Below are 24,549 nucleotides of genomic sequence, written 5' to 3'. Positions count from 1 at the left end.
TTATTCACTGTTTTTTTTTTTTTTTTGTGAGGAAGATTAGCCCTGAGCTAACATCTGTTGCCAATCCTCCTCTTTTTGCTGAGGAAGATTGGCCCTGGGCTAACATCCATGCCCATCTTCCTCTACTTTATATGTGGGATGCCTGCCACAGCATAGCTTGATAAGTGGTGCCCAGGTCCACCCCCGGGATCCAAACCTGCAAATCCCGAGCTGCTGGAGCAGAGCGTGTGAACTTAACCACTGCGCCACCACTGGGCTGGCCCCTTCACTGTTGATTTTAAAGGAAAATTCTGATCATTTAGGTATCAGCTCCTGGAAAAAACATTTTCTAGTTAGAAATATAACAGAGATTCTAGTAAGGACTTTGAAGCTAACCTTAACTAAAACCACTATTTCTGAGCCTGTCAAGATTCAGATCTCAACCAATATATACGTTTCTGGTGTTTTATTTTAAGTTATTAAAGAGTTAATCAAAAAGTATGATGCTATTAAGGCCTAGATATTTTTACATCTTTTGTCCAAACATTGTACTTTGTGTGGACTGGGATTATATTTTGCTAGGATATATGAAACAGTATAAAACAGCAAAGCAAACAATCTGAGTCATGAAATTTCAGAAAGTACTCAAAGAAAACTATTCAAAGCAGTTAGCTCTGCATGTAAATATAACCCCTATTGTGGGGGTCACTATACTTTTACTGTAAAGAGCCAGATAAATAGTTCAGGCTTTCTTGTCTCTGTTAGAATTTCTCAGTTCTTCCATTGTAGCATGAAAGCAGCCATAGATAATATGTGAGTATATGTACATAGCTGTGTTCTAATAAAACTTCATTTGTGAACATTGAAATTTGAATTTCATAAAATTTTCACATCATGGGGGCCTGCCCGGTGGCGCAAGTGGTTAAGTGCACGCACTCCGCTGTGGCTCCTGGGGTTCGCCAGTTCGGATCCTGGGTGCTTGCCGACGCACCGCTTGGCAAGCCATGCTGTGGCAGCGTCCCATATAAAGTAGAGGAAGATGGGCACGGAGGTTAGCCTAGGGCCAGTCTTCCTCAGCAAAAAGAGGAGGATTGGCAGGTGTTAGTACAGGGCTGATCTTCCTCACAAAAAAAAAAAAAAATTCACATCATGAAATTATATTTCTCTTTTGATTTTTTTTTTTTTTCCAAAACACCTTGCCATAAAGAAACAGGCAGTGGTCCCATTTACCTGGTAGCCATTTGTATGTGTAGAGGCAAGAGCAGGAAGAGAGGTGGAACAGACTCTTTTCTGGGAGGCAGGTGCTGAGCCACTTTGCCCATGGATGGATAAAGAGAACAGGAGCAGTGGCTCTCTGACTGCCTGGCCTTGGGGAAGGGAGAGAAGACCCTAGCCATGTGCATACCAACCCTGATCTTTTTTTTTTTTTTTTGTGAGGAAGATCAGCCCTGAGCTAACATCCATGCCAATCCCCCTTTTTTTTTGTTCTTTTTATAATTTTATTTATTTATTTTTCCCCCAAAACCCCAGTAGATAGTTGTATGTCACAGCTACACATCCTTCTAGTTGCTATATGTGGGACGTGGCCTCAGCATGGCTGGAGAAGTGGTACGTCGGTGCGCGCCCGGATCTGAACCCGGGCCGCCAGCAGTGGAGCGCACGCACTTAACCGCTAAGCCACGGGGCTGGCCCATCCATGCCAATCCTCCTCTTTTTGCTGAGGAAGACTGGCTCCAAGCTAACATCTATTGCCAGTCCTCCTCCATTTTTTCCCCAAAGCCCCAGTAGATAGTTGCATGTCATAGTTGCACATCCTTCTAGTTGCTGTATGTGGGATGCTGCCTCAGCATGCCGGGACAAGCGGTGCATTGGTGCGCGCCCAGGATCCGAACCCAGGCTGCCAGTAGTGGAGTGCGCGTACCCAACCGCTAAGCAACGGGGCCGGCCTCAGCCCTGATCTTTAGGAGTGAACGTCTTGGCTTAATTCTGATTTATGTTGAGGGGAAGTGAAGAAGGTAGGGAGCTGTATTAGTTTCCTTTGCTGCTATAATAAATTACTGCAAATTTAGTGGCTTAAAACAACCGAAATTTATTATCTGATAGTTCTGGAGGTCAGAAGTCCAAAATCAGTCTCACTGACCTAAAGTCAAAGTGTCAGCAGGGCTGGTTCCTTCTGGAGTCTCTGGTAGAGAATCCATTCCCTTGCTTTTCTGGCTTCCAGAGGCTGCCTGTATTCCTTGGTTTGTGGCTCCATCTTCCTATCTTCAACACAACACAATAGCGTCTTCCAATCTCTTTTTCTAGCTCTGACCATCCTGCATCCTTCTGATAAAGGACCCTTATGATTACGTGAGGCCCTCTCAGATAATCTCCCCATCTCAAAACCTTTAAGTTAATCACATCTAAAAAGTCTCTTGTGTTTTCTGATGAATTCTGATTTTCCGATATCAGCTGGGTGTCCAACAGTTCAATTCCATTCGGACACAATCTGTCTGGAGTTAGTGGCATCAGATCCCATAACTTAAAGATTCAGTCCCACAAGACTCCCCCACTACGGACACCAGCTGCAAATGAGATGCCTAGGCTATATTTCTGCCCAGCTGACTACAAATTCAGGGGTTCCCATAATAGCCCTCAAGTCTAATAATTCAATAGAACAACTCACAGGACTCAGGGAAGCACTTTACATACTGTTACCAGTTTGCTATAAAGGATACAACTCAGGGACAGCCAAATGGAAGAGATACATAGGACGGCGGGGGTGGGGCTGGGGTTGGGGGGTGAGGGGGGTGCATAGAGCGTCCATGTTCTCTCTGGGCATGCCATCCTCCCAGCACTTTGTTATGTTCACCAACCCGTACAGAAGCTTTCCAAACTCATCATTTAGGAGTTTTTATGGAGGTTCCATCACATAAACATGATTGAAATTATTGGCCATTGGTGATTGAACTCAAGTCTCCAGCCCCTTTCCCTTCCCCAGAGGTTGGAGCTTGGGGCTAAAAGTTCCAGCTCTCTAATCACATGATTGGTTCCTCTGGCAACCAGCTCCCATCCTGAAGCTATCTGGAGGCCCAAGAAGAGTCCCCTCATAAGCATAAACTCAGGTATGGTTGAAAGGGGCTTGTTGTGCATAACAAAAGACACTCCTGTCCCGTAGGCAATTTCAAGGGCTTTAGGATCTCTGCCAGGAGCTAGGGACAAAGACCTATTATATATTTCTTATTATACTACATCTCTTTTGCTGTATAAGGTAACATATTCACAGGTTCCAGAGTTTAGGATGTGGACATCTTTCAGGGACTATTATTTTACCTACCACAGTCCACCCTTTGGCCCCTAAATATTCATGTCTATCCTATGTGCAAAATACATTAATTTCATTCCTAGGTCTCCCAGATTCTTGACCCATTACAGTGTTAACTCAAGACCAAAATCTCATCTAAGTCTCGTTAGTTAAAAAGCCCCAAATCTCATCATCTTAGTCATCTAAATTACGTATGGGTAAGACTTTGGGTATGATTCATCCTGGGGCAAAATTCTTCTTTACCTGTGGACATATGAAACTAGAAAACAAATTATCTGCTTACAAAACACAATGGTAGGACAGGCATGGGGTAACAGTTTTAGACTTTACCCTTTAAAAGAAGAGAAAATTGAAGGAAAAAGGAATCACTGGTCCCAAGCAATTTCAAAATCCAGTTGGGCAAACTCAGTTAGGTTTTGAGGCCTGGGAATAATCCTCTGTGGCTTGAGGCTCTGCTCTTGGCCCTCCCCTCAGAGTCATCCTTCCTTTTTCTTGAAGGATAGCACTTGTTTACATCTGAGTATTTTTATCAACCTATTTCCTGCCTGTAAGATTTTGGGAGTCTGACTGCCTTCTTTCATTTCATCTTTTCTCAGTGCATTTTGTCCAAGCTGACAGAGTTTCTACTGGTATGACATTCTCAGAAAACCTTGTGGGTCTCACATATATGTCATGGGGATTCACACCATTAGACCGGAGAGTCCACCAAAACCTTTTCTAGGTTACTCCATCTCTACTCCTGGATTTTGCTGAGATGATTGAGGGAATCTGTTAGTCGTACACTTAGTCTCTTCAAAGAGCCCTCCGTGTGAAGGAATACTGTCACCTTTTGATCCTTCCAAGGCACTACCAAAAGGATGTCCACAGCCTTGGATTTTCTCTCCAGAGCATACCTTCCTGACAGTAAATCTCTTAGTTTTAGCGTCTTTTGCAATATGGATAGGCTGAGAATTTCCCAAATCATCAAGACCTGATTCTCTGTTACTTCCTTTATCTCTTTCCTCTTGAATTTTACTATAAGCAGCAAGCATTAATCAGGCCTCACCGTCAGCATGTTGCTTGGAAATCTGCTGGGTTAATATCCAAGTTCATCGTTTATAAGTTTTGCTTTCCACATAACTGTAGGACACAGTTGAGCTAAGCTTTGACCACTATATAAAAAGGATGGCCTTTCCTCCAGTTTCCAATAATGTGTTCCTCATTCCTTCTGAGCCCTCACCAGCAGTGCCTTCAATGTCCATATTTCTACCAACAATCTGTTTTAAACAATATAGGCTTTTTCTGTCATGCTCCTCAAAATTTTTTCAGCTTCTGCCCATTGAGACTTCCACATTTTTAGGTATTTGTTATAGCAGCACCGCACTTGTGCTACCCAAATTTGTATTAGTTTCCTATTGTTGCTGTGACAAATTAACAAAAACTTAGTGGCTTAAAACAACACAGATTTTATCTTAACAGTTCTGGAATTCAGAATAAAATGGATCGACATGGTTGCATTCCTTTTGGAGGCTCTAGGGGAGAATCATTTTCCTTGCCTTTTCCAGCTTCTAGAGGCTGCCTGCATTCCTTGGCTCATGGCCTCCTTCCCTGACCCTGACCCTTGTGTATTCCTCTTATAAGGACCTTTGTGATTACATTGGGCGCACCTGGATAATCCTCTCTCAACATCCTTAATTTACTCATGATCCCCTTTGCCATGTGAGGTACCATATTCACAGATTTTGGGGATTATGATGTAGACATCTTTGGAGGACCATTATTCTGCCTACCACAGGAGCTGTAAAACAGTAGTCTCAGCACCATTCATTGGATCATCATTTGAAACGCAGGTTTAAGAAAAGATTGTGTATAACTTTATCTTTTTTAAAAACCTGATGCAGGAACTTGGATACAATTGGCGTTGCTGTTGATTTGATTCTTCTTTTTCGTGAACTTCGAGTGGAACAGGAATCCCTGTTGACAGGTAACTTGTGTAATGATTCATGAGTTATTTCTATCTTTGAAAAGGGTTTAAAAACCAATACTTTGAGTATTACATCATTCATTAACGCAAATATTCTGTATTTCATGATACAGAGAAACTTCTTTAGTGATATTAAAGAATTAGCATAAAAGAAAGTTGCAGCAACTTCCTTTCCTCCTGTTGTGGGTTGAATTGTGTTGTCCCACAAATTCACATGTTGGAACCATAACCCCCAGTACCCCAGAATGTGACTGTATTTGGAGATAGAGCCTTTAAAGAGATAATTAAGGTAAAATGAGGTTATATCAGTGGGCCCGAATCCAGTCTGATGGGTGTCCTTATAAGAAGAGGAGATTAGGTCACGACACACACACAGGGATGATCGTGTGAAGACACGGAGAGAAGACGGCCATCTATAAGCCAAGGAGAGAGGCCTCAGAAGAAACCAACCCTGCTGACACCTTGATCTTGGACTGTAGCCTCCAAAACTGTGAGAAAATAAATTTCTGTTGTTTAAGCCACCGTTCTCGGTGGTATTTTGTTATGACAGTGGTGGCAAAGTAATACAGTGTCTTTCACTATGGATGATATTGATCACTTTGTGGATGTAGCGGGCCCTGTTCTAGGTGTTGGATGTGATCTGAACAGTGACCAAAGCAGACAAAAATCTCTGCCCTCAGGGAACTGACATTCCAGTGAGGGGAGCCTGATACTGAATCTGTTAAATAAATCAAATATGTAGTATGATGGAAAGAGAAGTTAGCTCTGATTGTTAATGGCTGTAGATATGGGATGAAGAGTTAAACCAAGCTTCTTAATTTTTTTTTTTTTTGTGAGGAAGATCAGCCCTCAGCTAACATCCGTGCTAATCCTCCTCTTTTTGCTGAGGAAGACTGGCTCTGAGCTAACATCTATTGCCAATCCTCCTCCTTTTTTTTTTCCCCAAAGCCCCAGTAGATAGTTGTTTGTCATAGTTGCACATCCTTCTAGTTGCTGTATGTGGGACGCGGCCTCAGCATGGCCGGAGAAGCAGTGTGTCGGTGTGCGCCTGGGATCCGAACCCGGGCCGCCAGTAGCAGAGTGCGCACACTTAACCGCTAAGCCATGGGGCCAGCCCCAAGCTTCTTAGTTTGAAGACCAAGAAGCCTTTCTAGACGTTTTTGAATATTTTTTTTTTTTATGGGGATTGGTAGCATGTCTGAATGGGAACATGCTCCTTTTTCTTTCAGTTATTTTATTGAGGTCATAATGGTTTATAACATTGTATAATTTCAGGTGTACATTATTTACCAATTTCTCTATAGACTGCATCATACTCACCACCAATAGTCTAATTTTTATCCGTCACCATATATATGTGCCCCTTTACCCCTCCTTCCCCTGTGGTAATCACTAATCTGTTCTCTTTATCCATGTGTTTATCTTCCACATATGAGTGAAATCATGTGTTTGTCTTTCTCTGTCTGGCTTATTTTGCTTAACATAATACCCTCAAGGTCCATCCATGTTGTTGCAAATGGGACGATTTTTTTTTCTTTAATGGCTGAGTAGCATTCCATTGTATAGATGTACCATGTCTTCTTTATCCATTCATCAGTTGATGGGCACTTAGGTTGCTTCCATGTCTTGGCTATTGTGAATAATGCTGCAGTGAACATAGGGGTGTATAGGTCTCTTTGAATTGTTAATTTCAAGTTCTTTGGATAAATACCCAGTAGTGGGATAGCTGGATTGTATTTCTATTTTTAATTTTTTGAGAAATCTCCATATTGTTTTCCATAGTGGCTGCACCAGTTTGCATTCTCATCAGCAGTGTATGAGGGTTCCCTTTTTCTGCATCCTCTCCAAAATTTGTTATTTTTTGTCTTGGCAGTTATAGCCATTCTGACGTCTGTAAGGTGATATATCATTGTAGTTTTGATTTGCATTTCCCTAATAATTAGTGATGTTGAACATCTTTACATGTGCCTGTTGGCCATCTGTATATCTTTGGAAAAACGTTTCCTCATGGCCTCTGCCCATTTTTTTTTTTTTTTTTTTAAGTGTGAGAATTTTCTTTCTTTCTTTTTTTTTTTTTTTTAAGATTTTATTTATTTATTTTTCCCCCAAAGCCCCGGTAGACAGTTGTATGTCGTAGTTGCACATCCATTCTGGTTTCTGCATGTGGGACGCGGCCTCAGCATGGCCGGAGAAGCGATGCGTCGGTGCTCACCCGGGATCCGAACCCGGGCCGCCAGCAGCGGAGCGCGCGCACTTAACCGCTAAGCCACGGGGCCGGCCCCCTCTGCCCATTTTTTGATTGGGTTTTTTGTTTTTTTGTTGTTGAATTGTATGAGTTCTTTATATATTTTGGAAATTAACCCCTTGTCTGATATGATTTGCAAATATTTTCTCCCACTTGGTGGCTTGTCTTTTTGTTTGTTCATGGTTTCCTTTGCCTTGCAGAAGCTCTTGAGTCTGATGTACTCCCATTTGTTTATTTTTTCTTTTGTTTCCCTTGCCTGAGTAGACATGGTATTTGAAAAGATGCTGCTAAGACTGATGTCAAAGAGTGTACTGCCTATATTTTCTTCTAGGGGTTTTATGGTTTTAGGTCTTACATTCAAGTCTTTAACCCATTTTGAGTTAATTTTTGTGTATGGTGTAAGATAATGGTCTACTTTTATTCTTTTGCACATGGCTGTCCAGTTTTCCTGACACCAATTACTGAAGAGACTGTCTTTTCTCCATTGTATGTTCTTGGCTCCTTTGTCAAAGATTAGCTGTCCATAGATGTGTGGTTTTATTTCTGGGCCTTCAATTCTGTTCCATTGATCTGTGTGTCTCCTTTTGTGCCAGTAGCATGCTATTTTGGTTACTATAACTTGGTAGTATATTTTGAAGTCAGGGCTTGTGATGCCTCCAGCTTCGTTCTTTTTTCTTAGGATTGCCTTTGCTATTTGGGGTCTTTTGTTGTTCCATATAAATTTTAGGATTCTTTGTTCTATTTCTGTGAAGAATGTCCTTGGGATTCTGATTGGGATTGCATTGAATCTGTAGTTTGCTTTAGGTAGTATGGACATTTTAACTATGTTTATTCTTCCAATCCATGAGCATGAAATATCTTTCTATTTCTTTATGTCATCTTCAATTTCTTTCAGTAATGTCTTATAGTCTTCATTTTATACGTCTTTCACCTCCTTGCTTAAATTTATTCCTAGATACTTTATTCTTTTTGTTGTGATTGTAAATGGGATTGTATTCTTGAGTTCTGTTTCTGCTAGTTCGTTATTAGTAAATAGAAATGTAACTGATTTTTTTTTTTTTTTTTTTTTTTTTTTTTTTTTTTTTTACATTTTTATTGATGTTTTAATGGTTTCTAACATTGTGAGATTTTGGGTTGTACATTTTTGTTTGTCCTTCACCCCATATATGACTCCCTTCACCCCTTGTGCCCACCCCCCACCCCCCACCCCCACTTCCCGGGTAACCACAGTCCAGTTTTCTCTGTCCATGTGTTTGTTTATATTCCACATATGAGTGAGATCATACAGTGTTTGTCTTTCTCTTTCTGGCTTATTTCACTTAACATAATACGCTCCAGGCCCATCCATGTTGTTGCAAATGGGACGATTTTGTCTTTTTTTATGGCTGAGTAGTATTCCATTGTATATATATACCACATTTTCTTAATCCAATCGTCAGTCGAGGGACACTTAGGTTGCTTCCACTTCTTGGCTATGGTGAATAATGCTGCAATGAACATAGGGGTGCATAAGCCTCTTTGGATTGTTGATTTCAGGTGCGTTGGATAGATTCCCAGTAGTGGGATGGCTGGATCATAGGGCATCTCTATTTTTAATTCTTTGAGGAATCTCCATACCGTTTTCCATAGAGGCTGCACCAATTTGCATTCCCACCAGCTGTGTATGAGGGTTCCTGTTTCTCCACATCCTCTCCAACATTTGTTGTTTTTTGTCTTGGTGATTATAGCCATTCTAACGGGCGTGAGGTGGTATCTTAGTGTTGTTTTGATTTGCATTTCCCTGATGATTAGTGATGTTGAGCATCTTTTCATGTGCCTATTGGCCATCTGTATATCTTCCTTGGAGAAGTGTCTGTTCATTTCCTCTGCCCATTTTTTGATCGGGTTGTTTGTTTTTTTGTTGTTCAATTGTGTGAGTTCTTTATATATTATGGAGATCAACCCCTTGTCAGATGTATGTTTTGCAAATATTCTCTCCCAGCTGGTTGGTTGTTTGTTCATCTTGATTCTGATTTCAAGAAATGTAACTGATTTTTGTAAGTTGGTTTTGTACCCTTCAACTTAGCTGTAGTTGTTGATTATTTCTAATAGTTTTCTGATGGATTCTTTAGAGTTTTCTATATATAGGATCATGTCATCTGCAAACAGTGCGAGTTTCACTTCTTCCTTTCCAATTTGCATACCTTTTATTTCTTTTTCTTGCCTAATTGCTCTGGCCAAAACATCCAGTACTGTGTTGAATAGGAGTGGCGAGAGTGCGCACCCTTGTCTTTTTCTTGTTCTCAGAGGGATGGCTTTCAGCTTTTCACCTTTGAGTATGATGTTGGCTGTGGCTTTGTCATATATGGCCTCTATTATGTTCAGGTACTTTCCTTCTATACCCATTTTATTGAAAGTTTTTATCATAAATGGATGTTGGATCTTGTCAAATGCTTTCTCTTGTCTTGGATCTTGTCAAATGCATCTATTGAGATGATCATGTGATTTTTATTCCTCATTTTGTTAATGTAGTGTATCACAGTGATTGATTTGCAGATATTGACCATCCCTGTGTCCCTGGTATAAATCCCACTTGATCATGGTGTATGTTCCTTTTAATGTATTGCTGTATTTGGTTTGCCAATACTTTGTTGAGGATTTTTGCATCTATGTTCGTCAGTGATATTGGCCTGTAATTTTCCTTCTTTGTCTTGTCCGTGTCTGATTTTGGTATCAGGGTGATGTTGGCCTCATAGAATGAGTTAGGAAGCATTCCGTCTTCATCAATTTTTTGGAATAGTTTGAGAAAGATTCGTATTAAATGTTCTTTGAATGTTTGGTAGAATTCTCCAGAGAAGCCATCTGGTCCTGGACTTTTGTTTTTTGGGAGGTTTTTGATTACTGCTTCAGTCTCTTTACTTGTGGTTGGTCTATTCAGATTCTCTGTTTCTTCTTGATTCAGTTTTGGGAGGTTGTATGAGTCTAAGAATTTATCCGTTTCTTCTAGGTTATCTAATTTGTTAGCATGTAGTTTTTCATAGTATTCTCCTACAATCCTTTGTATTTCTGTGATATCTGTTGTAATTTCTCCTCTTTCATTTCTAATTATATTTATTTGAGCTTTCTGTTTTTTTTTCTTAGTCTGGCTAAGGATTTGTCAATTTTGTTTATCTTCTCAAAGAATCAGCCCTTAGTTTCATTGATCCTTTCTACTGTTGTTTTGGTCTCTATTTCATTTATTTCTCCTCTAATTTTTTATTACTTCCCTTCGGCTGGCTTTGGGTTTTGTTTGTTCTTCCTTTTCTAGTTCTTTTAAGTGTAATTTAAGATTACTTATTTGAGATTTTTCTTGTTTGTTGAGGTGGGCCTGTATTGCTATGAATTTCCCTCTTAGAACTGCTTTTGTGGCAACCCATAAGAATTAGTATGTTGTATTTTCATTTTCTTTTGTCTCTAGGTATTTTTCGATTTCTCCTTTGATTTCTTCATCGATCCAATGGTTGTTCAATAGCATGCTGTTTAGTCTCCACACATTTGTGACTTTCCCAGCTTTTTTCTTGTAGTTGATGTCTCGTTTCATAGCATTGTGGTCTTGAAAAGATGCTTGATATGATTTCAATGTTCTTAAATTTATTGAGGCTTGCCTTGTTTCCCAACATATGGTCTATCTTTGAGAATGTTCCATGTGCACTTGAGAGGAGTGTATATTCTGCTGTTTTTGGATGGAATGTTCTATATATATCTATTAAATACATCTGGTCTAGTTTTTCATTTAACTCCACTGTTTCCTTTTTGATTTTCTGTCTGGGTGATCCATCTATTGATGTAAGTGAGGTGTTGAGGTCCCCTGCTGTTATTGTGTTGCTGTTAATTTCTCCTTTTAGGTCTGTTAATAGTTGCTTTATATACTTTGGGCTCCTGTGTTTGGTGCTTACATATTCATAAGTGTTATGTCCTCTTGGTGTGATGTCCGTTTTATCATTATATAGTGCCCCTTTTTGTCTCTCATTGCCTTTTTTTATCTTGAAGTCTGCTTTGTCTGATATAATGTTGGCAACATCTACTTTCTTTTGCTTGCCATTTACTTGGAGTATTGTCTTCCATCCCTTCACCCTGAGCCTGTGTTTGCCTTTAGAGCTGAGATGTGTTTCCTGGCGGCGGCATATTTTTGGGTCCTGTTTTTTAATCTCTCCAGCCGTTCTGTGTCTTTTGATTGGAGAACTCAATCCATTTACATTTAGAGTGATTATTGATATATGAGGGCTTGATACTGCCCTCGTATACTTTTGTCTCTTGTTTTCCGGTTGTTCTGTATTTCCCTTGTTTCTCTTGCCTTGTATTTCTGACTGCCATTTCAGTTTGGTGGTTTTCTGTGATGCTTTTCTCAGTTTTCTCTTTATTTATGATTTGTGTCTGTACTGTGATTTTTCTGTTTAGTGGTTACCATGAGGTTTGTATAAAAGATCTCATAGATGAGGTAATCCATTTTCTGATAGCCTCTTATCTCCATTAGCCTAAGCAGGTTCCTTCCTTTTCCTCTTCCCCTTCAAAGTTATTGTTGTCACAAATTATTCTGTTTTGTGTTGTGAGTTTGTAATTTATATGAGAGTTTATAGTTATTTTTGATGCTTTTCTTCCCTGGTGTTTACTAACCTGTTCTGATAGACAGCTGTAATTTTCTGATTTTGTTTGTCTGTTTATCTTCTTGCTCAAGGCTTTGTAAATCTTTGCCTTTTTGTTTCAGGTATGAGGGCATCCTTGATCATTTCTTTTAAGGGAGGTCTAGTGGCAATGAACTCCCTCAGCTTTTGTTTATCTGGGAAAGCTTTTATTTCTCCATTGTACCTAAAGGATAGTTTTGCTGGGTAGGGTATTCTTGGCTGAAAGTTTTTGCTTTTCAGTATTTTGAATATATCATTCCAATCTCTCCTAGCCTGTAAGGTTTCTGCTGAGAAATCTGCTGAAAGCCTGATTGGGGTTCCTTTGTAGGTTATTTTCTTCTGCCTTGCTGCCCTTAATATTTTTTCTTTGTCACTGACTTTTGCCGGGTTTACTGTTATATGCCTTGGAGAAGATCTTTTTGCATTGACGTAATTAGGAGTTCTATTGGCTTCATATACTTGTAAGTCCAGTTCCTTCCCCAGGTTTGGGAAGTTCTCAGCTATTATTTCTTTGAATAAGCTCTCTGTTCCTTTCTCCCTCCCTTCTCCCTCTGGAGTATCTGTTATCCTTATGTTGCATTTTCTAATTGAGTTGGGTATTTCTCAAAGAATTTCTTTATTTTTTTTAAGTCTTAGTTCTCTCTCCTCCTTCATTCTGAAGCATTTCTATATTTCTGTCCTCTAAATTCTTGATTCTGTCCTCCATAATGTCAGCTCTGTTTTTTAAGGTTTCTAGATTGTTTTTTATCTCATTCATTTGTGTTCTTCATCCCCAGAATTTGTTTTTTTTTTTTTTTTTTTTTTTTTTAGGGTTTCAGTCTCTATGGTGAAGTATTCCTTTTGCTTATTAATTTTATTCCTGAGTTCATTGGACTGTCTTTCTGAGTTTTCCTGTAACTGGTTGAGTTTCTTTATGATAACTGTTTTGAATTCTCTGTCACTTAGATTGTAAATTTTTGTGAGTTCCAGATTGGTTTCTGGAGACTTGTCATTTTCCTTCTGCTCTCAAGTTTTAATGTAGTTCTTTAGGGTATTTGATGAAGTGCTCCTTTACCAGCACGTAGTGGTAGTGTCGGATTGTAGATTCTGCCTGCCAGCTCTGGGGAAGGGCAGGAACTGTGTTTTCTGAACCTGCTGCATCTGCTGGAAGTTGTGCTGATAGGGCTCATCTGCGTTTGCCCACTGACCGCAGCCGCTTGCTGGGTCACATGCGCACACGCAGGTGCTCTAGTGCAGAACCACTGCATTGGCTAGGGACCCGCTGAACCCAGTGTGCTAGGCAGGAGGGGAGGGGTGCTTTCTTTCGTGCATGTGGGCCTGCTCTCTGCTCCCAGGTGGTTCACCTGGGCTGCTGCACTTGGGTGGGGCGCCCACGCGGTGGCTGAACCACAGCATTTGGTGTGGAGCATTCCTCTGGGCTGGGCTGCAACTCCGAAAGCAAAAGCATTCACTTGCAGGCCTGTCTGCTTCCCTGCCTCCTCTTACAGTTGCGCACCGGCTGCTTCGTGAGGACCCACGACCTAGATCACTGCCGCTGGGGAAGGAGAGAGGATCCGCTCGCCTCCTTCCACAGCTTCCTGGGGATCCAGTACCGCCACCTTCTGATGTATGGCTGTGTCGATCTCTCAGACATCCTACTGTGCTTTGTAGGGAATCCTCTGTTGGTTAATGAATGTCTGTTTGGTTGTAACTTAGGGGGGAGAGACTAAGGGAACAGCTCACTCCACTGTGATGCTGTTTTTGGTTCTTGAACTACTATCATCAATAGTTCTCCTTTGGACAAGCATTGTTAACTTAACATCATAATAAAAGAACATAGAATTTTAATATATGATCTCTTTATGCAAGGAATTAAAATACTTTATGAATAAACTTAAGTCATTTAATAAGAAAATCTCAATGTAAATATCTAGCTTATTAGTAGATGTACAGATTGTAGGTTAAAAAAATTCTTTTTAATAAAGGAAGTCTTTATAACATAATGAAATGAATACTTTAAGTGAGAAATCTCCAGCTGTATTTAAAATATGATTTGATTTATAAATTGATTTATATACAATTCTTAATGCCTGTACTTATTATATAAAAGTGAGGCATACTTATCTTAATGTTAATATGCATGCTACTGTTGGAAGGTAGATAGAGAACTAGAGGTGAGAGTCTCTTTTTACAGGCATAGAAACTGAGGCACAGAGTGAAATAGGCTAAATTAGCTGTTGGAGGTGCTGCCTGGCTTGGTTTAATTCTCATTCTATTCTGTGATTTTTTTAGTATTTTCATTTAAAACTCATTTGTTAAAATTCCTGCATCTTTCTATTTGATTTAGAATTCTTCCTTTGGGAAACCATAGTTATCTAAGAATTTATAATTAAGTTATCTAAGAATTTACACACAAAGCATCTGCTCTAAGTTTTGAACAGCAGTAATTTCTCCAGTATTCTAAAGAAATTGATAGGGTGTAGGATGTAGTTGTAAAGTATTTTTTATTTTTTTTTTTGTGCTGAGGAAGATTTTCCCTGAGCTAACATCTGTGCCAGTCTTCCTCTACTTTGTATGTGGATTGCCACCACAGCTTGGCTGGCAAGCGATGTAGGTCTCTGCCTGGGAACTGAACCCGCGAACCTGGGCCGCCGAAGTGGAGCGCATGGACCCAACCACTAGGCTACAGGGCCAGCCCCTGTAAAGTGTTTTTAAGGTGTTGTATATTAAAGTTATTTTTGTAGCTCCATTTTATAATAAAATGAAAGCCTCAGTGCTCAAATTGGGGGATTAAAAATCAACAATAAAATACAGATTTCACTCTGTTGCATGGAAAGAACTATTTTTGAAGTCTGTGTGTGGTTATTCAGAAAGAGAGTTCAGAATGTACTACGTTTTGTAATTGCTGAAAAATACTGATGTGGTGGATGGTGTGTCCTTGGCAGAGCTGTAGAGCTGTGGTAGGCCAAAGCACGTTTCTCTTGTAAAGATGTTTTCCTAAATGAGATGCCCAGAGGAAGCGCTGCACAAGTGCTGTGATTAAATAACTGTCAGAGCAAGCCAGTCCCTCCACTTGTTCATTGAATCCCATCCCCACTCGCCCACTCAGAAACACTTCTCCTGAAATTATCCCCTTTCTCTCCGGCTTCATCACTTTTTCCTTCTTTATTATTTCATCAGCATATAATATGCTTTCCTATTTTCCGTCTTAAAAATATCTTCCCTTGACTCCCTGTCCCCTTCAGTCCATTATCCCTTTTGTCTGCTTTGTCCTACATCTGCTCCAAAGATTTGTTATTTAGTGTTTACAATATATGATAAAAGATTATTTCATCCTTTCTTCACATGAGATTCACATAACATAACTACTTTAAAGTGAACAACTGAGTGGCATTTAGTGCATTCAGAATATTGTGCAACCACCACCTCTATCTAATTGCAAATATTTCATCACCCCAAAAGAACACCCTGTACCCACTGAGCAGTTGCTTTCCATTTCCGTCTCCCCTGAGCCCTTGGCAAGCACTGTTCTGTGTTCTTGTCTGTGGATTTACCTATTCTGGATTTTTCATATAAGTGGAATCGTAGAATTATGTGACCTTTTGTGTCTGGCTTCTTTCACTTAGAGTAATGTTTTTCGAGGTTCATTCACATTGTATCATGTATCAGTACTTCATTTCTTTTTATGACTGAATAATATTCCATTGTATGAATATACCACATTTTGTTTATCTTCGTTTGTTGATGGACTTTTGGATTGTTTCCACCATTTGGCTAATATGCCACTATTTGGCTATTTAGAATAGTACTGCTATGAATATGTGTATACATTTTTTATTTGAGTACCTGTTTTCTGATCTTTTGGGTATATACCTAGGAGTGGAATTGCTGGATCAATTTTATATTTAAATTTTTAAGGAACTGCCAAACTTTTCCATAGCACCTGAACCATTTTACATTTTCACCAATAATGTGCAAGATTCTAGTTTTTCCACATCTTTGGACATTATTTTCCTCTTTTGGGGGTTATAGTCATCCTGGTGGGTGTGAAATGGTATCTCATTGTGGTGTTTTTTTTTGTTTTTTTTTTAAGTGAGGAAGATTTGCCCTGAGCTAACATCTGTTGCGAATCCTCTTCTTTTTGCTGAGGAAGATTGGCCCTGGGCTGACATCCTTGCCCATCTTCCTCTACTTTGTATGTGAGACGCCTGCCACAATATGGCTTGATAAGCAGTGCGTAGGTCCATGCCCGGGATCCGGGCCTGTGAACCCTGGGCTGCCTAAGTGGAGCACGCTAACTTAACCACTGCGCCACCAGGCCGGCCCCCTCTCATTATGGTTTTGATTTGCATTTCCTTAATGACTAATGATGTTGAACATCTTTTCATGTGCTTATTGGCCATTTGTAAATCTTTTTTGGGGAAACGTCTATTCAGGTCCTTTGCCTAGTTTTTCATTGTTCTGCTTGTCTTTTTGTTGTTGAGTTGTAAAAGTTATTTATATATTGTGGATAGATAATTAAGAAGTATGTTGTATCCGTAGATCCGTTTGAGGAGAGTTGCCGTCTTAATGATCTTGAGTCTTCTGTTCATGAATATGGAACATCTCTTCATTTAAGTGCCAAACTTTAATTTTTCAGTTATATCACTTTTCAGTAGTTGACCTGTGTTTATGGGCAGAGTTGGAAGGATATTACTGAGGCAAGAAAGAAAATGTAAGTTAAGTCATATTTTTCACTATCTTCTTGAAAAAGACAGCTAATGATATTGCTGTATTTTATTCGGAATTCAACAATGTAGTTTGGATTCAACAATGAAACTTAAAACGTTTTGTAGTATATTAGTTCAAACCTAATACAAATCTTTTAAAAAAAGTATTCCGGTTCCTAATAAAGTGTCTCTGCTGTCCTTTGACTATTTTTCTGTGAGAATCTTATTCTTGGTAGATTTTTAGCAGGGTTTCTGTGCCAGTTTTTTGTTAACCACTCTTGAGGTAAGAACTGTAATTACATTGTCAAAATAATGTTTAGAGTATTATTTTCAGAGAATAATTGCAGTGGTGTGACGAGTATATTATGCTCATCAAATTTTATGTAAACACAAGCATGAGTTATTTTAATTGAGTTATTGGTGTTGTTTTTGGCCTTTATTCTTTTCTAATCTGTAAGAATAATGTTGGGATTTTTGTCGGGCTTTGTAACATTTGCAATATTTACATAAAGATCAGTTGATAAGCTGTTTGGTAAAGGTAAACTGTCATTTGTACTTGTCTGGAGTTTTCTTTTCTTGTTTCTAGGATGTCTTTAAACCTTTTCCTTCCCAGAATTGTGTTCTGATTCAGAGTGCTAATTTTTAGTTGCCTGGTGAATTGTTAGGTCAGTTGGCTTTCAGACCAACTTTATTGTGGGCTTTTTTTGTGTTATATTAAATTTTACAAGGATTTGAGTATTAATATTCTAGAATATTCAGTAGAAATATAAACGTCATTTTAAGCTGTGACTTAAGATTAAAAGCGAAGAGTTTTTATTGTAAACATTTTATATAATTTCTTTCTTTTCTTTTTTTTTTTTTTTTGAGGAAGATCAGCCCTGAGCTAACATCCGTGCTAATCCTCCTCTTTTTGCTGAGGAAGACCGGCTCTGAGCTAACATCTATTGCCAGTCCTCCTCCTTTTTCTCCCCAAAGCCCCAGCAGATAGTTGTATGTCATAGTTGCACTTCCTTCTAGTTGCTGTATGTGGGACGCGACCTGAGCATGGCCGGACAAGCGGTGCGCCAGTGCGTGCCCAGGATCTGAACCCCGGGCCACCAGTAGCGGAGTGCGTGCACTTAACCGCTAAGCCACGGGGCCAGCCCTATATAATTTCATTATAATTTTTAAAACCTCAAGAAAGTGGGAAGAAAAACAATCATTACTGTGTATGCAGACTACATTAAACACTTGACTCTTTTTAGTCATTTTCAGTATTTGTATGTATGGGTATGAATGTATACTTGCAATTTTATATCTTGCTTCTTTATTTTAGATTATAATATTAGCAATTCAATTTTGAGGTTCTTGGTTATCATTTTCTTTGTATACTTTTTTTTTTTATTTCAGTGTTTTGATTTTTGACCACAATTTCACAACTCTTCTTTGAGCAGCCAGTTGTCGAATTACTATGAATAAGTGAAGAGCACAGGCACGTTACACACCTTATTCTTTTTAATCTTTACAACTACTCTGCCTTTGAGGTATTGGAGCAAGCAGCCTGCCCTGTGCTCAGCTAGGGATTAGGCAACAGGGTTTGAAGGGAAGGCCAGATCCTAGGAAGGTCCGAGGACAGAGGACTTGAGCTCTGGGGCTGGATCAGCAGGCCAACCCTTCTCTTCCAGCAAAGCAGAGATCTAGAAAGTTTAAGGACTGTGGAAGTCCTCTTGCCCTTAAAGATGTGTTCCTGATCGCTCCCTGGTCAGAATTCCTTTAATGGGGCAAAATCTTTCCTCTCAAATTCTCTTGTGGGCTTTTACTTTTCTTGATCAGCCTTGATTCCTGTCCCTGGTGAAGAGCCACTACTTGTTCTTCTACCACTTAGAAGCTTTATGCCCGGGGGCGAGTTAGGTAACCTGCACTTTGGTTTACTCTTGTGTAAAAGGGGGAGAATAGTAATGCCTAGCTCATGAGGTTGTCATGGAGATTGATGAGATCATACAATTAGAACACAGTGTCTAGCACCTGGTAACCACTCAACAAGTGTTATCACTTTTATTATTACTACCTCTTGGCCTCATTACTCGGTTCTTAATGCTGTATTCATGCCGGCGTTTAGTTCCTCAGAAGTGTTTCTCTATCTTTCTACTCAGGATCTCATCACAAGCCATTCCGTGTGCATGGACTTCCCTGGCTCCAGTGTGAACCACTTTAAAGACAGTTAGCAAACAGCAGGGCCTGGGCGCTGACCCCTTAGCATGGAAGCCGGGCATAGCTGGGGCATGGCCATGGAAGGCTGAGGCCTGGTCAGGCCCTGGCCTTTTAGTTATGGATGTGTCCTGATGAAGGGCCTGGGACAAGGGTGGGCACACAGGGATTAATGGCAGTGTCTGTTTACCATGAAGTACAGAAGTATTGTAAGTAATTTACTAATCAGCATTGCCATACCCCTGTGAACCGGCCGAATGTTAGCTCTTTTCTTTCAGTGCACTGTAGTGGGTAAGAGCTCTGGTGTTGAAGTCAGTCTAGTTCCAGTTTTGGCTGAGCCTCTTACTAGCTCCTAACCTTGGGTGATTTACTTAATCTCTCGGTGCCTGTTTTTCTCATCTGTAAAATGGAGATGATGATATCTGCCTTATTGTGAAAATTAAATAAGAATCCATCTTAAAATACAGCATTTAGACTGGTGCATATCCCATTAGTGATTACTTAGTGTTAGCTATTTTTCCGGTTATGAGGCTGTAGATTTTCAGCTTCAAGCTTACCCTTCTGTGCTCTGTTTTGTGCCGCTGGGGCTGGGAGTCCACAAACACGTTTCTCCTTTGCTTTCTGTTGGGTTCAGCCAATGAAGGATGCTAGTGGGAGACCAGACGGCGGGAGGAAGGAAATGGGGACTTGCTCCCCACTTGTCTCCTTTGGATAGCAGCAGTTGGCTTTACCGTCCATCTTTCCCAGCCTCAAAAAGCCTGGTTGTGTTCACTCAGGGATATCAGCCAGCCAGGTCCCTTCCTGAGCGCCCGCTGTCTAAGGCCCTCCACTGTGCTTTGGAGCTTTCAGCAGGTGCTGGGCAGCCCCCGTCCATAGAGCTCTGGGTTCCAGCTCTGGAGAGCCCCCGCTCAGGCTTCTGGGTTTTCAGCACCTTGCCCTCTTCCTTTTGTGTCTCCAGTTCTAAGGGTGGGAACTGTGTCCTATAGTCTTTTTTTTTTTTTAAAGATTTTATTTTATTTTATTTTATTTTTATTTATTTTCCCCCCAAAGCCCGAGTGGATAGTTGTATGTCATAGCTGCACATCCTTCTAGTTGCTGTATGTGGGATGCGGCCTCAGCATGGCCGGAGAAGCCGGTGCGTCGGGTGCGCGCCTGGGATCCGAACCCGGGTCGCCAGCAGCGGAGCGCGCACACTTAACCGCTAAGCCACGGGGCCTATAGTCTTAATCTCTGTGTTACCTCAATGTTGCCTTTTTAGTTTAAATCTTTATATTAAATTTTCTTTGTTAAAATAACAAATAGTTTGGTTCCTGTTTGCCTGACTTGGCCCTGACTGATTTAGCTATTATTTTCTGAGGCTTGTCTTGATGCCATCTTCTCTTGCTTCCACTGGGGCCCTTTTTCCCTTCCTCCCTCTCACTCTCCCTCTGTCCTTCCTTTCCTTCTTTCTCTCCATCCACTCTGCCAGCTAGAGTACAACCAGGGGACAGAAACCACACTGTAATTTGAACAGGGAAACTTGAATATAAAGAATTGCTAACTATAACAAAGGCTTGAAATAACAAGATTGACTACTAAGAAGTAAAGAGAATGCCAAAGAATATAGGAATTGCAGATATAACATGTGGCCTAGTACCCCTAGGGCTGAGATGAGTATCCGAGGAAGAGGCTCCCCTCCCCCTAAGTCTGAGATCCCGACCTTGTTGGAAAAGACATGGTCACTGGGTGGTGGAGAAGTCACTGAAGGGTGGTCTCTAGAGAGACAGCATGCTGCAGAAGCCTGGCCAGAGGAGAACCCCAGAACCAGGAAGAGAAAAACCTCCTCTCCCTCTGTTCTTCCAGCACCTCTGCTCACAAGGCTGAACATGCCAGCTGACAAAAGACACATATTTGAAGGGCTCACCTCTGTTTTTGTAGAGCAAGCAATAAAGGATTTATTTGGAGCTGAGAGGCAATGATTGATAACTGATACCACTCAAAAATATTTTAAACGCAGTCTCTGTAACAGAGCTCATGGATATGACTCTCTTGGATATAAAGCGCTTTGAAGAACCTTTAGTTCCTGTTGCATTACATCCTCACAAACACTTTGTCATTTTTTGACTATAATTTTTACCAATCTGGTTGGTTTTTAGTAGAATCTCATGGTTTTCCCATGGAGTTGAGCACTTTTTGATATATATATAATTATATATATATGGAAAATTTTATAAATATATACCCAAAGCCTTTTGGGTATCTTGTGTTTTTTCAAGTTTTTTTTTTTTTGCTGCCCGTTTTTCTACTGGATTGTCTGTCTTTTTAAAAGATTTGTAAGAGCTCTCTGTGTATAAATCCTACGGCAGTTGTGTGTTCCATATCTTGTCCTATTCTTTGGATAGTTTTTTTTTTAATTCTCTTTATGGTATCTTGAGAAAAAAATGTTCTTAATTTTAATCTAGTCTATTAATATTTTTCTTTATGGGTATTATTTTTTTATGTCTTCTTTAAAATAATCTTTCTTGTTATACAGTGTTGTTTTCCATTTTTACTTTTTTACGTTTAGGTTAGTACTCGGAATTGAATTTTCTGTGTTGTGTGAGGAAAAAGTCAAATTTCCATTTTTCCGTATTGATACCCAGTTGTCCCAGTTGTGTATATATATATATATATATATATATATATATATTTTTTTTTTTTTTTTTTTGCTGAGGAAGATTTGCTCTGAGTTAACATCTGTTGCCAATCTTCCACTTTTTGTATGTGAGCCACCATGGCAGCATCGCCACTGATAGACGAGTGGTGTCAGTCTACGTCCGGGAACCGAACCTGGGCTGCCGAAGTGGAGTGCACTGAACCTAATCGCTAGGTCACCGGGGCTAGCCCCCAGTGTTATTTTTTGAAAAGGCCATTTTTCACTCAGTGATTTGCTGTCACATCTCTGTCATTAATCACATGTCAATATAGATTGGAGTCTATTTCTTGTTCTATTCTTTTCTTTTGGTCTGTCCCCTGCCCTAGTACCACACTGTTACCTACAATTGCTTACTGTCTTGTGAAAACAAATCCTCTTACCTAGTTAAGTTCAACAGCATCTCAGCTATTCTTGACCCTTTGTATTTTGACATAAATTTTAGAATCATTTTGTCAAATTACACGGACACACACCAACATATACACATCATCTGATGTGTAAAATTACACACACACACACCTGGTTGGGATTCAGATTCAGATTACATTTACTCTTGAGATAAAAACTGAGTCCTCTAATCTCTGAATAAGGTGTAATTCTTTACTTTTTCTACTTGAATGTCTCTCAGTCAAGTTTTAGAATTTTTTCCTTAGTGGTATTGTACATCATTTTTAGTTACATTTTTGATGCTTTTATAAATGGTCTTTTTTTCTTGATTTTTTTTGCTTGTTCCCTATATAGAAATATTATTGATTTTTTTATATTGACTTTGTATCCAGCAACTTTTGTGAACTCTCTTACTAATTCAAACAACTTATACACTTAAAAAATATTTTCTGTATACATTAGAAATGACATTTCATCTGTGGGGGAAAAAAGACAGTTTGGTTTCTTCTTTTCCAATCCTTAGGCCTTTTATTTTTTTGTCTTGTGGGCTGGATTTTCAATATAGTGTTGGCTAGAAATGGTGGTAGCAGTACCTTTGACTCATTCCCTTTCAAAAAGAGCACTCTCTTTCTCTACAGTTAGCCATTATAATAATGTGTGCTGTAGATTTTTTGTTGATACCCATTTTTAGGTTAAAGAAGCCCTCTTCTATTCTTTGATGGCTAGGAGTTTTTTTTTTTTTTTTAATTGTGAATGGGTGTTGAATTTTATCAGCTACATTTTTTGCAGTATTTGAGATGATCAGATGATTTTGTACTTTATAGGTTAATGTAGTCAGTTATAAATTTTTATTTTCTAATGTTAAAGCAGCTTTGAATGCAAGTATAAATTCCACTTTATCATGTTATGTATTACTGGATTCATTTTGTTAATATATTTTTAGTATTTTTTACATGAGCATTATTTTCCTTTCTCAAACTATTCTTGTTCTGACTTGGGTATCACAGTTATGTTAGCCTCATAAAATTGGTTTGAGAGTCTACTCTCTTTTTTTCTGTTCTCTGGAAGAGTTGTGTGAATTGGAATTATTTCTTCCTGGAATGTGAACTGGCCAGTGAAGCCATCTGGGTCTAGGATTTTCTTTGTGGGAAAATTTTTGACTACCAATTCAATTTCCTTAATGGTTATAGGACTCTCAGGTGCTCCCTGAGTATTTTACAGAACTTTTTACAGTCAGGTTTTTCTTTTTTTTTTGTGAGGAAGATCAGCCCTGAGCTAACATCCATGCCAATCCTCCTCTTTTTGCTGAGGAATACTGGCCCTGAGCTAACATCCGTGCCGATCTTCCTCCACTTTATATGGGACGCCACCACAGCATGGCCTGACAAGCGGTGCATCAGTGCGCGCCCGGGATCCGAACCCGGGCCGTCAGCAGCGGAGTGCATGCACTTAACCGCTATGCCATGGGGCCGGCCCCAGAGTCAGTTTTTGTTAGTTATGTTCTAGGGTTTTGTTCATTTCATTTAAACTTTCAAACAGTTTGGCATAATGTTGTTTGTAATATTTGCTAATTTTCTTTTTTGATATCTGCAAGATCTGTGGCACTATCCTTTTTTTTTTCATTTCTGAAAATTTAATGTCTGTTATTTGTGCCTTTTCTCTTTTTTGATCAGTCTTCCCAAAGGTTGGTCAGTATTGTACTTTTTTTTTTTTTTGGTGAGGAAGATTGGTTCTGAGCTAACATCCATCTCCAATCCTCCTCTTTTTGCTGAGGAAGATTGGCTCTGAGCTAACATCTCTGCCCATCTTCCTTTATTTTGTGTGTGGGATGCTGCCACAGCATGGCTTGATGAGTGGTGCATCAGTCCGTACCTGGGAATTGAATCTGTGAACCCTGGGCCGCCAAAGTGGAGCACGCGAACTTAACCGCTACGCCACCAGGCCAGCCTCAGTATTGAACTTTTTGAAGAATCCAATTTGGATTTGTTGATATTCTCTATTTTATGATTGTTTTCAATTTTAATTATTACTTGTTCTTAATCTTTATTTTCTCCTTCATTTTTGGGGGTTATTTTGCTATTCTTTTTGTAATTTCTTGAAAATTACATTTATTTTCATCATTCTTCTTTCCTGACGTATGCATTTTAAAGCTATAAATTTTACTCTATGTACTGTTTTAGCTGCATCTCAAGTTTTGGTTTGTAGTATTTTTGTTATCATTTGTCTTGAAATATTTTCTTTCCATTATTACTACTTTTTTTATCTTCGTGGATTATTTAGAAGTATATGTTTTAGTTTTCAATGTATGGGGATTTTCTAATTGTTTTTGGGATTTCCTTCCCAAAAACAATTGCATATTTACAATTTTTTGCATAATTGCCTATAAGCATAATAGCAGTGTGGTAACTGAACATTGTCTGTATGTCAGTCCTTTAAAATTTGTTGAGCATTGTCTTTTGCTGCATTATGTGGTGAAATATTA

At 39.5% G+C, this 24,549-nt stretch overlaps 1 protein-coding gene across 2 annotated transcripts in view; it reads left to right on the top strand.

Moving 5' to 3' along the window:
• The window catches only part of ATXN10 (ataxin 10), a 185,644-nt gene that overhangs the window by 26,852 nt on the left and 134,243 nt on the right, over window positions 1-24,549 (top strand). For both annotated transcript variants that reach the window (XR_009223868.1, XM_058568147.1), the window contains exon 3: window positions 5,164-5,246. Coding sequence is in view for 1 of the 2 variants with exons in the window: in XM_058568147.1 (XP_058424130.1) it covers window positions 5,164-5,246 (83 nt within the window). In the remaining variant the exon portion in view is untranslated. The remainder of the gene's footprint in view (window positions 1-5,163; window positions 5,247-24,549) is intronic.

Source organism: Diceros bicornis, chromosome 25 (genome assembly GCF_020826845.1).
Source record: "Diceros bicornis minor isolate mBicDic1 chromosome 25, mDicBic1.mat.cur, whole genome shotgun sequence".
In the NCBI taxonomy this organism is placed as follows: Eukaryota; Metazoa; Chordata; class Mammalia; order Perissodactyla; family Rhinocerotidae; genus Diceros; species Diceros bicornis.
The sequence above is the reverse complement of the archived record's forward strand: the minus strand, read 5'-3'. Positions and strand labels throughout refer to the sequence as shown.